At 42.4% G+C, this 16,841-nt stretch overlaps 1 protein-coding gene across 1 annotated transcript in view; it reads right to left on the bottom strand.

Annotated features, from left to right (window-relative positions):
• The window catches only part of LOC125485216 (anoctamin-1-like), a 35,008-nt gene extending 19,493 nt beyond the window's left edge, over window positions 1–15,515 (bottom strand). Inside the window, exons 1-3 of the mRNA XM_048606904.1 lie at window positions 15,440–15,515; window positions 13,788–13,940; window positions 8,704–8,756 (exon numbers count right to left, since the gene is read on the bottom strand). Of these exons, the coding sequence (XP_048462861.1) occupies window positions 8,704–8,756; window positions 13,788–13,940; window positions 15,440–15,515 (282 nt within the window). The remainder of the gene's footprint in view (window positions 1–8,703; window positions 8,757–13,787; window positions 13,941–15,439) is intronic.
• Window positions 15,516–16,841: the final 1,326 nt, after the last annotated feature.

Genomic DNA, 16,841 nt, shown 5'->3' with positions numbered 1-16,841 from the left:
CATGGATAGAATGAAGAGAATTTTTTCTCCCCCCAGGACAGAATTTTCAGTTACTAAGGAGTTGAGTTTAAAGAAGATGTGAGAAGCAAGTTCTCTTCTACACGGAGGGTGGTGGAATATGCTGCCAGAGCAGGTGGTAGAAGCAGATCCAGTCGCAACATTTAAAGAGGCATCTTGACAGATGCACGAATAGGCAGAGAAGAGGGGGACATGGACCACATACAGGCAAAAGGTTTAAGTTTAGAAAGGCATCACATATCAGTGCAATCTTAATGGGCCAAAGGGCCTATTTCCTGTGCTGTACTGTTCTTTGTTCATGTTAATACTGGACGTGATTTTCAAACCTAGGACAAGCAACAGACGTAGGCTACAAAACGTACAGCACAAGAAAACCCAACTTTCACAAAACATGCTGCTATTCAAGGCAGTATGTTTACAAACACTGATAGAAGGCAGCTTCACAATTTTACTACACCATCACATCCGGTAAATGTCCATTCAATAAACAGACCCAAACATGGTTCGTGGTATTTACACAATCCTCAGATCCATTCATACACAAGGTCATGGGTTAAACCCATTCACTTTACATTTCTCATTGCACCAGATATATCTAGCACCTCTATCACCAGTGTAAACATGTCGCTATTCCTTACCTCATAACATTCAGCAACTCTGCATGGAAGCTTGAAATAGACTTTGCCATGAGGTGATGAGGACAAGAATTAAGGATGAAGGAGCAGACTAAGCATGACACAATGATGTAGGGTGTCATTCAAATTGGGGGCATGGAGAAGCAACGTGGCTGTGCCAGAGGTCAGTAAGCCAGGGGGATAGACCCCAATCTCTGTTGCCGTGACCAAACACTCTGAAGGTTGTGCTGAGGGCCCAGTGCCTGGGTTAAGGACACCTCTGGTAATGGTGAGAGATCAAGGAGGGGGGAATGCAGATGTCCAATGGTCTATGTAGAAATCAATGGCAGCAACAGAACTAGGAATGACACACTGCTGAGGGCATGGGGTGACAGGCAGAGATTCCCACAAGTTAGATATGAGAAATAGGGGCAACCAAGGATTGAATAATTGAGAGAAACCTAAAATCACTGATATCATTCAGGAACAATTAGAGAAAATTAAAGGTCTAAAATGCAATGAGTCCATTGGACATGGCTTACATTCTTGTGTGTAAAAAGCAATAGCTGCAGAAATAGTAGATGCACTATGTACGATTTTCCAAAATTTTCTGGTATCTAAAATAGTCCCGGATTGAACTTTAGTAAATGGAATGCTGCTCTTCAAGAAAGAGGAGAGGTCAACAACAGGTGACCTAACAGGACATTTGTTGGGAAAATTCTAGAATCCTAACAATGCATTCTTACTTTGTGCAATGATATGCAATGAGCCGGATAGATAAAGGGGAGCAAGGAAATTGGAATTAGTTTGCTGGAATTCCAAGAGGCAAGGTGGCATATGAAAGGTTGAAACGCAAGGTACACGTCAATGGAGTTGTAGGTAATATCACAGTATTGGGGGGGGGGGGGGGGGGAAGATTGGGTCACAGGAACAAGCAGCAATTAAAGGTGGTAAATGGTAGGTTGGCCTTCACCATGAAGAAGGTATTAGAGTACAAGAGAAAGGAAGTCTTTCTACTGCTGTAGACAGCATTGATGAGACAGTGTACTCGATGCAATTTTATTCTCCACACCCAAGGAAGGATGTATTTGCACTGGAGATGGTACATCAATGTTTCACTAAATTGAGCCCTGTAATGAGAGGAATCTCCATGACAAGAGACTCAATAAATTGTGTCTATATTCTCTGGAGTGTGGAAGAAAGAAAGGGATCTTATTGAAACCTACAAGACTCTGAAAGAGCTTGACGGGGCAGACACTAAGAAGGTGTTGACTCTTGGCTGGGGAATCAAAGACAAAGGCTCAAGGTAAAGGGACAAAAACAGAAATTGCTGGAAAAGCTCAGCAAGTCTGGCAACATCTGTGGAAAGAAATCAGAATTAACGTTTCCGGTCGAGTGACCCTTGCAAAACCTGAAACGTTAACTCGGATTTCTCTCCAAAGATGCTGCCACACCTGCTGAGCTTTTCCAGCAATTCCTGTTTTTGTCCCTGATTTACAGCATCCGCAGTTCTTTTGGTTCTCGAGGTACGGGGATGATCATTTAAGACTGAGATGAGAAGCTCTTTCACTTCCTTTATTCATTCATGGCTAGGGCAGCATTTATTGCCCATCGGGCACTTAAGAGTCAACCACATTGCTGTGGGTCTGGAGTTACATGTAGCCCAGACCAGGTAAGGATGGCAGTTTCCTTCCCTAAAAGGACATTAGTGAACCAGATGGGTTTTTCCGACAATCAGCAATGGCTTCATGGTCATCCTTCGATTCTTAATTCCAGATATTTTTATTGAAATCAAATTCCATCATCTGCCGTGGCAGGATTCGAACCGGGTGCCCAGAACATTATCTGAGTCTCTGGATTAACAGTCCAGCAATAATACCATTATACAATCACCTCCCCCTCAAAAGGGTTGTAAATCTTTTTCTATTCTTTTCCCAAGAGGGTTGTTGAATACGCAAGAATTGGGATTAAAGGATAAAACAGTGATTGTTGTTGTGTTTCTGATGTTACAGAAACATGCTGAAATAATTTGTCCTGCAGTCTAATTCCTCCCAACCACCACCGCGATCCCCTCCCCCGCAAATGTTAGTCAGTGTCCCTGCCCATCGACCACACAGGCAGACTCTAAATCAGGCCACAGGTTGACATGGTGTGATCTCATATCCCAACAACACATCAGGGTGATAGTGCCCTGTCCACAGCCAAGATCTTTCTCAAGGCCATAACAATGCAGTGTACCCACTTCCCCTAAAACGCAATGACTGACGGAGATGCGTTTTTAGCCAACTCAGTTTTACCTTAATTGGAAACTAACATCATCACTTTCAAAACAGTCAAACTCAAACTAATGTTGGATCAGAAAGATGCATGAAGCGGCTGGCTTCAGTTCATAAATCTAATTTAAGAAAAACACCATCAGTCTCGGTTGTGTATACAATGTGCCATTATATATACACAAGGTATTTCTGTACTGCATAAACTAAGTTTAAAACTTTAAAATGAAACAAAGTGTGTGGCAACCATCCCATTACTTTTGAAACAATAGAACTCTCACACTAGCCTCTTGGCTATTCCAATGTCAACCATGAGCAAACCTGCGATAAGAAGCTGTCTTTATACTTTTCCCAATCGCAGAAAGCAGACAATGTGCACTCTCAAATCTTAACGACCAAAATCAGGCTAACCAGACAATAACTTCCTGTAACAAAAACCAAAAGAACTGCGGATGCTGTGAATCAGGAACAAAACCAGAAGTTGCTGGAAAAGTTCAGCAGGTCTGGCAGCAACTGTGAACGAGAAAACAGAGTTAACGTTTTGGGTCCGGTGATAACTTCCTGTTTGCTGTTTCCCTTAAGCAGGGGTGTTACGTTTGCCATTTTCTGGGCCTCTGGGACCCTCCTCGACTCAGTAATTCTGGTCTTTTCCCCAGGGTTTGGAAGTCCAAAACTAGAGGGCATAGGTTTGAGGTGAGAGGGGAAAGATATTAAAAGGAACCTAAGGATCAACTTTTTCACAGAGGGTGGTGCATGTATGGAATGAGCTGCCAGCATAAGTGGAGGAGGTTGGTACAATTACAACATTCAAAAGGTAACTGGATGGGCATATGAATATGAAGGGTTTAAGAGGGATATGGGCCAAATGGGACTAGATTTACATAGGAAATCTGGTTGGTATGGACAAGTTGGACTGAAGGGTCTGTTTCCATGCTGCATATCTCAATGTGGACTTTAAAGAACTGGTTATTTAGCTAAGGTTCCCGCAGTTAAGGTTTCATTGTGTTGTTTGTGAACAAATTGACGATTGCACAAAACATTCTGCAGCAACGCATTCAAACGTCAGAGTCATGCAGCGCAGAAACAGATCCTTTGGCCCAACTAGTCCACACCGACCACATTCTCAAACTAAACTAGTCTCACCCGCCTGCATTTGGCCCATATCCCTCCAAATCTTTCCTATTCACGTAAAAGACATTTGGATAGGAACATGCTGTAACTAAACCTGCATCCACCACTCTCTCTGGCAGTTCATTTCACACATGAACTACCCTATGTGTGAAAAAGCTGCCTCAGGTCCTTTTTAAAATCTTTCTCCTCTTACCTTAAACCAATGCCCCCTAGTTTGGAACTTTCCCACCTTAGGGAAAAGACCTTGTTATTCATCTTATCCATGCCCCTCATGATTTTATAAACCTCTAGACAGGTCACACCTCAACCTCCTATGCTCCAGTGAAAAATGTCCCAGCCTATTTTTATAACTTAAACCCTCCATTCCAGATAACATAAGACTATAAGTCATTGGAGCAGAAATTAGGCTATTCAGCCCATCGAGTCTGCTCCACCATTTAATCATGGCTGATAAGTTTCTCAACCCCATTCTCCCACTTTCTCTCAGTAACCTTTGACAATCAAGAACCTATCTCAGTCTTAAATATACTCAATGACCTGGCCTCCACAGCCTTTTGTGGCAGTGAATTCCATAGTTTCACCATTCTCTGGCTGAAGTTTCTCCTCATCTCCTTTCATTATTATGAAAGTTTCAATTAGATCCCCCCTCATCTGTCTAAACTCCATCGCGTATTGACCCAGACTCCTCAAATGCTCCTCATGTTAAGCTTTTCATTCCTGGGACCATTCTTGCGAACCTCCTCTGAGCCCGCTCCATGGCTAGTACATCTTTCCTGAGATATGGGGCCCAAAACTGCTCACAATACTCCAAATGTGGCCTGACCAGAGCGTTATAGAGCCTCAGAAGTACATCCCTGCTTTTATATTCAAATCCTCTCAATATAAATGCCAAAGTTGCATTTGCCTTCCTAACTACTGACTCAAGTTTACCTTGAGCAAATCCTGGACTAGAACTCCCAAGTCTCTTTGCACTTCAGACTTCTGAATTTTCTCCCCATTTAGCAAATAGTCCATGTTTTTATTCTTCCTACTAAAGTGCATGACCTCACACTTTCCCACATTGTACTCCATCTGCCACTTCTTTGCCCACTCTCCGAACCTGTCCATGTCCTTCTGCAGCCTCCCCACCTCCTCAATACTACCTGTCCCTCTATCTATCTTTGTATCGTCTGCAAACTTAGTCAGAATGCCCACAGTTCCTTCATCTAGATCATTAAATGTACAAAGTGAAAAGTTGTGGTCTCAACACTAACCCTTGTGGAACACCATTTGTCACCGGCTGCCATCATGAGAAATACCCTTTTATCCCCACTCTCTGCTTTCTGCCAGAAAGCTAATCTTCTATCCATGCCAGCACGTTGCCTCTAACATCATGGGCCCTTATCTTAATGAGCTGCCTCCTGTGCAGCACCTTGTCAAAGGCCTTCTTGAAGTCCAGGTAGATAACATCCATTGCCTCTCCCTGGTCTAGCCGTGCTGACTTTGCCCTATTTTACCACGCACTTCCAAGAATTCAGAAATCTCATCCTTCACAACGGACTCTAAAATCTTACCCATGACCGAGGTTAGGCTAATCGGCCTGTAATTTTCAGTCTTTTGCCTTACTTCCTTTTTAAACAGGGGTGTCACGGTAGCAATTTTCCAGTCCTCTGGGCCCTCCCTGACTCTAGTGATTCCTGAAAGATCACCACTAACACCACCACTATCTCTTCAGCTATCTCCTTAAGAACTCTGGAGTGTAGTCCATCTGGTCCAGGTGATTTATGCGCCTTCAGGCCATTCAGTTTTTCTAGCACCTTCTCCTGGGTGATGGCCCCCATATTCAGATCTGCCCCGACTCTCACATTTTTGGGATATTACTTGTGCCTTCTTGTGAAGACTGACGCAAAGTAATTATTCAGCTCCTCAGCCATTTCCTTATTTCCCACTACTATCTCTCCAGCATCATTTACCAGCGGTCCAATGTCCACTTTTGCCTCTCTCTGTCCTTTAGATATATAAAGAAACTCTTAAAATTCCCTTAAATTACTGGCTGGCTTACCCTCATTTAATCTTCTCCCTCCTTATTTCCTTTTTTGTTGCCCACTGTTGGTCTTTGTAAGCTTCCCAATGCTCTGGTTTCCCACTGCCCTTCACCCTTTCCCTTCTGCTTTTCTGCTATCCCTGACTTCCCTAATCAACCATGGTTGCCTCATCATCCCTGCACCATGCTTCTTTTTCCCAAGGATAAATTTTTGCTGTGTCTCCTGAATTACTCCTAGAAATTCCTGCCGCTGCTGTTCCACCATCTTTCCTGCTAGGCTCCTCTCCCAGTCTATTCTGCCTAGCTCCTCCCTCAGTCTCTGTCATTGCCTTTATTCAGCTGTAATACCATTCCCCTGATTCTATCTTCTCCCTCTCAAATTGCAGAGTAAATTCAATCATATTATGATCACTTCCTTTCCCTTCAGCTCCCTTATCAAGTCTGCCTCATTGTACAACACTAAATCCAGAATTGCCTGTTCCCTAATGGGCTCCATCACAAGCTGCTCCAAAAAGACATCTCGTAGACACTCCACAAATTCCTTTTCTTGCAATCCACTACCAGCCTGATTTTCCCAGTCCACCCGCATATTGAAATCCCCCAAGGTCACCGTAACTTGGCCTTTCTTACACACCTTTTCTATCTCGTGGTGTATGTTGTGCCCCAGCTCCTGACTACTGTTTGGAGGCCTGTACATAATTCCAACTATGGTTTTTTGCCTCTATGGTTCCTCAACTCTACCCACACATATTCTACATCATCTGACCCTACTTCATTTCTTACCATTGATTTTATTTCATTTTGTATGAAACAGGCAACCCCACCCCCTTGGTCCACCTGCCTATCTTTTTGTTAAGATGTATATCCTTGGATATTCAGCTCCCAATCCTGATCCCCTTACAGCCATGTCTCCGTGACGCCCACCGCACCATATCTGCCAATTTCGTTCTGCGCCACAAGCTCATTTACCTTCTTTCTCATACTGTGTGCATTCAGACATAACACCTTCAGTCCTGTATTAACCATCCCTCTTCTTATTGTCGCTCATTTATTCAGTGTGCTTGAAGTTGGATTCCTAGCCCTTTCCAAACACTCTGTCCTATTTGTGTCTGTGCTGAAGACTTTAATAACCTCTCCTGCATTCTCCTTTCCGGTCAGTTTTTTTCATATGTTTCCATGCAGGTGCATCCACCCCTTCAGAAGTTAACATGTGGGTGTCTCGGTGTGTTGGGGGTGGGGTGGGATGTTTTACCCTTTCCTTCCCCTCCCCTCACTTTCTAGTTTAAAGTCCTCTTGACCAGCCCATTTACTCTTTTTGCTACAACATTGGTCAACCCCTGCTGTCCCTGGCCACTGACCAAATTTGAACTACTTACTTCTACCAGGTGTAACTGCCTCCTGAAACACAGTGTGAATCAATGTCCTGGTGAATCTTCTTTGGACCCTTTCCAATTCAATAATTTCCTTCCTATAACAGGGCAACCAGAGCTGCACAGTACTCCAGAAGAGGCCTCACCAACATCCTGTACAACCTCAGTATGACGTCCCAACTCCTATACTCAAATGATTTAAGCAAAGAAGGCAACTGTGCCAAAAGCCGCCTTAACCACTCTGTCTGCCTGTGACCCAAATTTCAAAGAATTATGTACTAGCACACCCAGGTCTCTGTTCCACAATACTGCCCAGGGCCCTACTTTTAATTATACAAGGCTAGCCCTCGTTTTTTTACAAAAATGCAATACCTCACATTTATCCAAATTAAACTCCATCTGCCACTCCTCAGCCCATTGACCCAACTGATCAAGATTTCTTTCAAATTTTAGATAACCACCTTCACTGTCCACACAAGCACCAATGTCAGGGAGCTCTGCAGAGTCATGGAAAGGACTTTGGTCATTCTCTCTATTGTGAGCCTAATCTCCACCATATTCCTTTAAGAAGTGGGTCAAGAGGGATCAGGTTGCTCTTCAATGAAGATGAAGAATTTGGAAAGGTTGTCATGGACCTCATGCAGACTTCAGAAATAAGCAAGCTGGGCGCAAAGGGTTTACATCAGGTAGTGTGTGCTTCATGATGCAGAATTCCATCATGTAATCCTCATCATTTATAGGCTGTGATTTGTACATGCAAACATTAACTGCTGCAGGTGATTATATTGCCACAGTCACTATAGTCCTGTTCTGTTGCACTGATACTGAAACAGAGCTCACTGAAAGCTTAGCATTAATGCTGCAGGCTAACTTGGAAAGCTCAGTATGCATCAGTCTCTGTACATCTACAGATTCCTTGGGGTAGGAGGGGGTGGGGAACCTAATTCAGGTTGCATGAGAAAGGTTAGAAAGAAAAATAAGGCACATTGACTTCCCATTCTCTCAATTTTACAGATAAATCAATTAGATTTGACTTGTACAGTTAGTTCTCATTGGATCATTTCTCAATTTGAGATTGTCTTGCCCCTAACTTTGTTGCTTAGTCTGCGGAGCATCCCCTCAAAATGCCTCTGGCCCCCCTCTCCCCCATTAAATGTAACTTAATTAACTGGCAAACACTGTGTTGAGACAATTAGATAATACATACAGACTCTGGATTAGTTACCTCCAAATTCTTTTAATTAAGGACATTTAAATAAATACTATTTACTTACATTTATGATAACAGCCAACTTGCCAATTCCTCTCAGGATGTTGTACCAGATACCTAAATACAACAGGACAGCAGTTACATCATTTTGGATATTGTCCAGTTAGTTTCACATTCTTCCCTTTTCTGACAATAGCTGACATCAAACCAATTTTGGTGAAAAGAACAATTCCAATCCAAATTGAATTCCCACTCATTTAGAAATTCATTAAGTCAAGCTTAGAAACGTATAAAACCATAACCACCACTACAAAAACCATTACAAAAAGACTGGCAATTGAGACAGCACTACTGCTACATTGTCTATATATTTTGATGGATTCTAATTCAGACAGACTAGGAGACACAGTAGAGCTTTACAATAATGATCTTCATCTGAATAGTTTTCATGAAAAACTGAAGATTATTCTTAGGATTTTGTTTTTAGATAAGAGACAATGATAATGTTCCACAATGTTAGACACTGGTAACATTGGATAAAAGATCCTGAGATTTCAGGTTGCTCACAGCTAGTAGCATTCCCACTAACTCCTACTTCAGCATTGATGATTGACTTCACTTAAATATTTCTAGCATATGCTGCTTGGGAGGTGGGGGGACAAATACAACAGATCGAACCAAATGGATGGTGTGATGTCTTTCTGCTTGCATTTGATGCAAACACAGCTAAAATTGGAAGTATGTGGAAGGACTAGCAGCTGCCACAGTGTGTCCCTAAACACGGGAGGCTGGTCAAACAGCAAGAGCCTCGTATTGTGCTGTTTCAGTCTGAATCCTATTGAAGGTTAATTGGCCTCCCAAGTCCCAGAAATGATGGACTGTCACAAATGGGAGGGAATTCAGGGCTGATATTGGAAAGTATCACTTCAGACAAAGGATAGTGTAAATCTGTCACCCATTTCCCCCAAAAGTTATGGCTTGTTCAGTTGAAATTCTCAAAAAAACTTAACTTCACAATGATAGATTTTTCTTAAGGAAATGTTATGGAAATAAGATGTGAAGATGGAGGTTAGATGCAGATCAGCTTTGATCTACCTGAATGACAAAACAGGCACAAGGGACAGGATGGTCTGATCTTGTCCCCTACATGCCTTGGCCCAGCTTACAAGTCCATGATAAACTTTTATGTCAATGATGGCATCGTCAGCACTGGTAACATACTCCTGCATATTTGTTTAAATCTTTTCATGTAATAAATGTCATTTCTTTTTGTGAGAAAGGATTTTTTGTTTCACAAATGACATTCACAAACAAACTGCAATGTCACTTGCTAGTTTAAGGACGGACACTGGAATTAATGCTGTAGTGTTAGATAAGGGTTAACATTTCGTTGACCAACCTTGCAATATTGGCTATTTCTGGAACTTCCCAACATATGGTGTGTGCATATATGAAGCCAGAAAATGCGATGGCTGATATCTCCCACAAAACAGAATCTGGGAATTAGCTTAGTGACTGGTTTCCATGGTTTGCAGATGCTACTGAAATTTAAGAAGCTACTTTCTATTTTAAGATGTATTAACTAATTGTTTACTGTGCATCCCAGTTTCAGATGATAGCGTTTGCACACTACACAATCCTGAGAAAATAAAATAAAACCATGTGCTGCCACACTCTCTCATTTAAGTACCTACTTTTATAGGAATATTCTTCTTAAATGACTATTTTCCACTCTCCCACCTCCTTGAACATTATTTATTCAGTATTGAATTAAAATCCATTCCAGAACACACTATCTTTAACAAACCAGAACATCAGGTTGACTGTCCTTTTGACAATCCTGAATAGGCCTAGCACGAAGATCTGGTCCATTTTAACTGGGTTTGTCTTAACTACAGGATGCCTTGGTAGATTTGTCTCTTCACGCACACTTGCACTTTGAACCATGAGTCAAACTCTTCCCTTTCATCTGATACGCCAAGATATTTCACATACTCAGTCAGATTATTGATGGCCACAGATCCACTTCTTCAAAATACAGCCCCAAATATTTGAGTCAAAGATCAGCTGCTCTCATCCTGGATTTGATTAAGTTTTGTAATTCATGGCTCTGATCTCCATTGGCTGATCAGGGATTTCATCACAAACATGCATAACATTAAATCTCTGAAGTAAAAATTGTAACAAAAATACAAATCAGGAAATAAAACAGAAATGCTGGAAATAAACACTTGCTTTTTTTGAAAGCAATTAAAATGCTCTTCCGAGGGACCTTTTCCCCATTCTTTGATCCTTCCAGACAATATATACACAAGCTATGAGAAGACCTGCTCCTAGGCATTTTAATTTGTCTCAAAGCAAATTCCCCTTCCGCTTTTGAGAGGAAAAAAAGCGATAAGACTGAAAACTGTTCTTTGTGACAGGGCTCCCAAATGTTGTATAAATATATCAACCACACAGAGACAAGTTACTAGCCTTTGTTTTTAATCTCTGCACAGATCAAAACAAAGTCAGAACTCAAAAAATCCAGATGCAGATACTAGTTGAAAGGAAAGTGGAGGAGTTGCTGAGTCCCACAGTACAAAAGGTGCTGGAAGAGAATCAGACAGTAATAAAGCATACACTGTCCTCAGTACAAGGGCAGGGAGGTGATGTTGAACTTGTACAAGGTACATGTTAGACCCCAGCTGGAGTATTGTGAACAGTTGAGTACTGCATTATAGGCAAAATATGAATGCATTAGAAGAATGCAGAAATAATTTACAAGAACAGTTCCAGGAATAAGAAACTTCAGCTGAGGATAGCCTGAAGAAATTGGGACTGTTCTCCTGGGGGAGATTGTGGTGGAAAGGAGATTGGAAAGAGTTTTCCCAAAATAATGAGTGGGGGCTGGGCAGAGTAGATGGAAAGAAGCTGTTCCTGTTCATGAAAAGGAACAAGAACAAAAGGCATAGATTTAAAGTAGCTGTGCAAATGAAGCAAAGATGATGCAAGGAGAATCATCTTCACACAGTAATTAGTCAGGGCCTAGAATACACTGCCTGGTGGGGGGCAAGTTCAATTGAGGCATTCAAGAGGGCAGTGGATGGCTATTGGAATAAAAGAAAGATATAAGAGTGTGGGGGTCAGGAAGCAGGATAAACAGTAACAGGTAATGATGCTCACTTGAAGAGCTGCTGCAGACACAGTGGGCTGAATGGCCTCTTTGTGCTGTAACCGATTCCGAGAAGCTCTTTACTGATATGAAGTGATTATTGCAATTGGATGTATTTATCTATCTGTCTCATGGCAAAACACTGAAATTCTAGCTTGCAAAAGCAAACAGCCTGGGAGTAGAGATCAAAAATGACCGAAATGAAAACAAAGCAAACCTAAACAAAAACATAGCAAGGATACAAACTTAGAGTAGGAATTCTTTGCATGTCTTGTTTTAAATAAAAAGATGTTAAACAAATAGGTAGACAAATAGGATGCTGGAAAAACACAGCAAGCCAGGCAGCGCATCTGGAGGAAAGGGGAAGTCAACGTTGTGGGTATTACCCTTGTTCAGGAAAGTTTGGTTGAAGGATGTATACAAAATTGTTGGTTTGTGAATATTATTTCAATTTTACAATTTATGGATCTTGCATTTCAGTAGCTCATTGTGAATGGTACAAAATCAGAAAAAACCATTTAGCCCATAGTGTGTGCTGGTTCTTTGGAAGAGCTGAACAACTAATTCTGTTAGAGATAGTAGGAACTGCAGATGCTGGAGAATCCGAGACAACAAGGTGCAGAGCTGGATGAACACAGCAGGCAAAGCAGCATCATAGGAGCAGGAAGGGTCTAGGCCCGAAACGTCAGCCTTCCTGCTCCTATGATGCTGCTTGGCCTGCTGTGTTCATCCAGCTCTGCAACTAATTCTGTTGCCGTTTTGTTATGCTTGCAGCTTTCAAAGGATTTATCCAATTGCATCTTGAAAGTTACTATTAAAACTGTTTCCATTGCCCATTCGCAGTTTTTCATTCACTTGTGGGACATGGGTGTCACTGGCTGATCCAGGAATTATTACCCATCCCTAGCTGCCCCTTGAGGTGGTGGTGAGCTGCCTTTTTAAGCCGCTGCAGTCCACATGCTCTAGGTTGTCCCACAACACCGTTAGGGAGGGAATTTCAAGATTTGTGTTCTACTTAAGTCTTGTAGGAGCTGCACTCATCCAGACAGTTGGGAAGTATTCCATTATACCCCTGACTTGTGCCTTGTAGACGGTGGATTGGCTTTAGGGAGTCAGGTGGTGAATTACTCACTGCAGTATTGCTAGCCTCGGACTAATTATATGGCAAGTCCAATTGAGTTTCTGGTCAATGGTAACCCCCAGGACGTTGATAGTGGGGGATTCAGCGATTGTAGTACCAGTGAATGTTAAGGGACAGAGGTAATTGGAGATGGTCATTGCCTGGCATTTCTGTGACATGAACGTTACTCACCACTTGCAAGTCCAAGTCTGGACCTCACTGCATTTGAACATGAACTGTTTCAGTATCCGAGTCATCACAAGTGGTGCTGAATATCATACTCATTGATAAACATCCCCACTTCTGTCATTATGATGGAGGAAAGGTCATTGATGAAATAGCTGGAGATGTTTGGGCCTAGGACACTATCCTGAGGAACGTCCCAGATCAAAACCATAGCACCATATATCTTAGAAAAGTGGCTCTGAGAACAGCACAGATTATAGAATCCCTACAGTATGGAAGCAGGCTATTCAGCTCGAGTCCACACTGACCCTCCAAAGCATCCCACTTAAACCCTCCCTCCTACCCTATCCCTGTAACCCTACATTTCTCATGGCTAACCCACCTAGCCTACACATCCCTGGACACTAGGGGCAATTTAGCTTGGCCAATCCACTTAATCTGCACATCCTCGGATGTGGGAGGAAACCGGAGCACCCACAGGAAACCCATGCAGACACGGGGAGAACATGCAAACTCCACACAGTCAGTCGTTTGAGTGAGGAATCAAACCTGGGTCCCTGGCGCTGAGGCAGCAGTGCTAACCACTGGGCCATTATGTCGCACTAAGATGTGCCAAGTCAGATACCAAACTGTCCTTTTTGCTCACTAAGAACATTACATTAACACAATAATCATGAGATTGACTGACCAATATCCTTTGCTTTTGTTGCATCGGGTCTTCGGAGCTCAGTGGTGAACTTTTTAGCATCCAGGCGGATTTCAATGACGTTGTTGAGTAGTGCAAACAGTGGAGCGAGTGGGAAGGAGGCCACAAAGAGGGTCACAAATCCGAACTGGATGACTGCAGAATGGACAGTTCACATATTAAGACATTCAGAGCAGCAACAACTTATTTGCTTGTAGTCAACAAAACAGAATCAAGCCCGAGGCCATTCTCAATATAGGATCGCAACATAAAAATGCAGCAATGCGCAGGAATAATACATCTGTGTCAAATTTTGACCCGGATTTCATGGTCAACATTGAACCAATATTGTTCACTATCCAAGAATGGCCAATCCACTCAATCTACACATTCTTGGACTGTTGGAGGAAATCGGGGCACCCGGAGGAAACCCATGCAGACTCGAGGAGAATGAATCCACCCATTGATGTGATCTTGTGACCTTTCCTAATTGGTTGGGATTCGATACCAAATCAAGGAATCTCTAGTCATCCAGCAGCAGTGATGTCATCAAACAAGATGAGCAACCAACCATGTTGTACAAGAGTTGTTGTACAGCAAGCACAGGAGTTAAATACACATCTATAATAAGCTGCCACTTTCATTATATTGAGAGAGAGCGCGCACACAATATAAAATTGAGACAAGCAGACTGCATTCAGATAGAAGTCAAAATATTAAAACTTAAGAGCATAAAGAATTCCAAAATTTTAATTATCTTGACAGAGAAGCTTCACATTCTACAAATAGAAAATTTGCAAAGATTTTGCTGGTGGTATGTATGAACCTGATACCCAGAAAAAAAAGTGCACTTCATCATTAGAACAATTACAGAGTGTAGCAGACAGCCATTCTGCCTATCTATGCCAACTCTCCAAATGAGCATCACACTCAGCAACACTCCCCTGCTTTGTCCCCACTCTCTGCACACACTGCCTTTCCAAACGGCCACCTAATTCCCTCTTTAAAACTGATAACTATCCTCCACCACATTGAGAGCATTCTAGACCCCAACCACTGGCTATGTGAAAATCTGTGGATCTCTGAAATCTTGTGAATGATTTTAAAAACAGTCCATCATATCACTTTTGTTTCTTTTACTAATTACTTTGTGATTGTACATTCTTATTCAAAATTAGAGAATTATGAATGCAGCCCAGTCCATCATGAAAACCAGCCTTCCTTTGATTGGCTGGCTACACTTCCCACTCCTTAGAAAAGTGGCCAACATAATCAAAGACCCCTCCCACCCTGGTTATACTCTCTTCCACCGGGGAGAAGATACAAAAGTTTCAAAACACGTACCAACAGATTCAAGAACAGCTTCTTCCCTGCTGTTATCAGGCTCTTGAATGGATCTCTCAAATATTAGATTTGATCCTTCTCTGCACCTTCTCTGTGGCTGTAACACTATATTCTACATTCTATTCTATTACCCTGATGTACTTATGTCAGGTGGGATTTGTCTGGTTAGCGTGCAAAACAATACTTTTCACTATGTTGCTACATGTGGCAATAATAAATCAAATGAAATCCCAACACTTTCATAAGTGGGAAAATTTTCACGTCATTTACTCTGTCCACTTGCCTCATGATTATGAGTACTTCAATCAGACCTGTACTCGGCTTTCCCTCCTGGAAAGAGAGCAGCCCCAGGTTCTCCCATCTACCACCATAACTAACATTCTTCATCTCTACAGCCACTTCTGAATCTTTTCCACACTAGGATTTAAGAGTGGGATAGAATACCAAAGCAGGGAAACCATTCCAAACATGTTTAAAATCTCAGCTGCAGTACTGTGTACACTTTAGGAAGGTGAGAGTACATTGGAGGGGTTCATAACAGGTTTATGAGACTGGATCCAGGGGTGAGAATTCTCAGTTATGAGGATAAGATGGAGAAGTTAGAGGTGTTTCCCCTTGAGAGAAGATTAAGAGGAGATCTGTTTGAAGTTTTCAAATTCATGACGGGTCTGGACAGGGTCAAACTTCGAAAAGGGTGGAGAATAAGACAACACACAATTGAAGTAACAAGGTGTAGAGCTGGATGAACACAGCAAGCCAAGCAGCATCAGAGGAGCAGGAAAGCTGACGTTTCGGGGCTAGACTACTATCTCTGACACAATTGAAGTGATTCTCACGTCACTTTTGCTACTTTTGTGAAAGGAAAACCTGAGTAGTTGGGGCTTGGAATGCAGTGGAAGCAGGTTTAATGGAGGCATTCAGGAGGGAATTGAATGGTTACTTAAATACAAACGATATGTAGGACCCCAAGTAAAAGGCACGAAAACGCAGAAGCCCCGAACACATGCACAAGCAGGTTCAGGAACAGCTTCTTTCCAGCTGTTATCAGACTGTTGAATGGACTCTAGCCTCAAATGATGTAACCTATATGCCTCAAAGTCTTTTTGATTTGTACATCCTTCGCTTGCTGTGATTTGCCAGTACCACTCATAAACAAAGCTTTTCAAAGAACACAAAGAACAAAAAGAACAAAGAAAATTACAGCACAGGAACAGATCCTTCCGCCCTCCAAGCCTGCGCTGATCCAGATCTTCTATCTAAACCTGCCACCTATTTTCCAAGGATCTGTATCCCTCTGCTCCCTGCCCATTCATGTATCTGTCTAGATACATCTTAAATGACGCTATCGTGCCCGCCTCTACCACCTCCGCTGGCAACGCGTTCCAGGCACCCACCACCCTCTGTGTAAAGAATTTTCCACGCATATCTCCCTTAAACTTTTCCCCTCTCACTTTGAAATCGTGACCCCTAGTAATCGAGTCCCCCACTCTGGGGAAAAAGCTTCTTGCTATCCACCCTGTCTATACCTCTCATGATTTTGTAGACTTCAATCAGGTCCCCCCTCAAACTCCGTCTTTCTAATGTTAACTGCACCTCCCAGTCGCGAACCATTTCAACTCCCCCTCCCATTCCTCAGACGACATGTCCATCCTGGGCCTCCTGCAGTGCCACAACGATGCCACCCGAAGGTTGCAGGAACAGCAACTCATATTC

This window comes from Rhincodon typus, chromosome 17 (assembly GCF_021869965.1).
Source record: "Rhincodon typus isolate 14 chromosome 17, sRhiTyp1.1, whole genome shotgun sequence".
Classification (NCBI taxonomy): Eukaryota; Metazoa; Chordata; class Chondrichthyes; order Orectolobiformes; family Rhincodontidae; genus Rhincodon; species Rhincodon typus.
The sequence above is the reverse complement of the archived record's forward strand: the minus strand, read 5'-3'. Positions and strand labels throughout refer to the sequence as shown.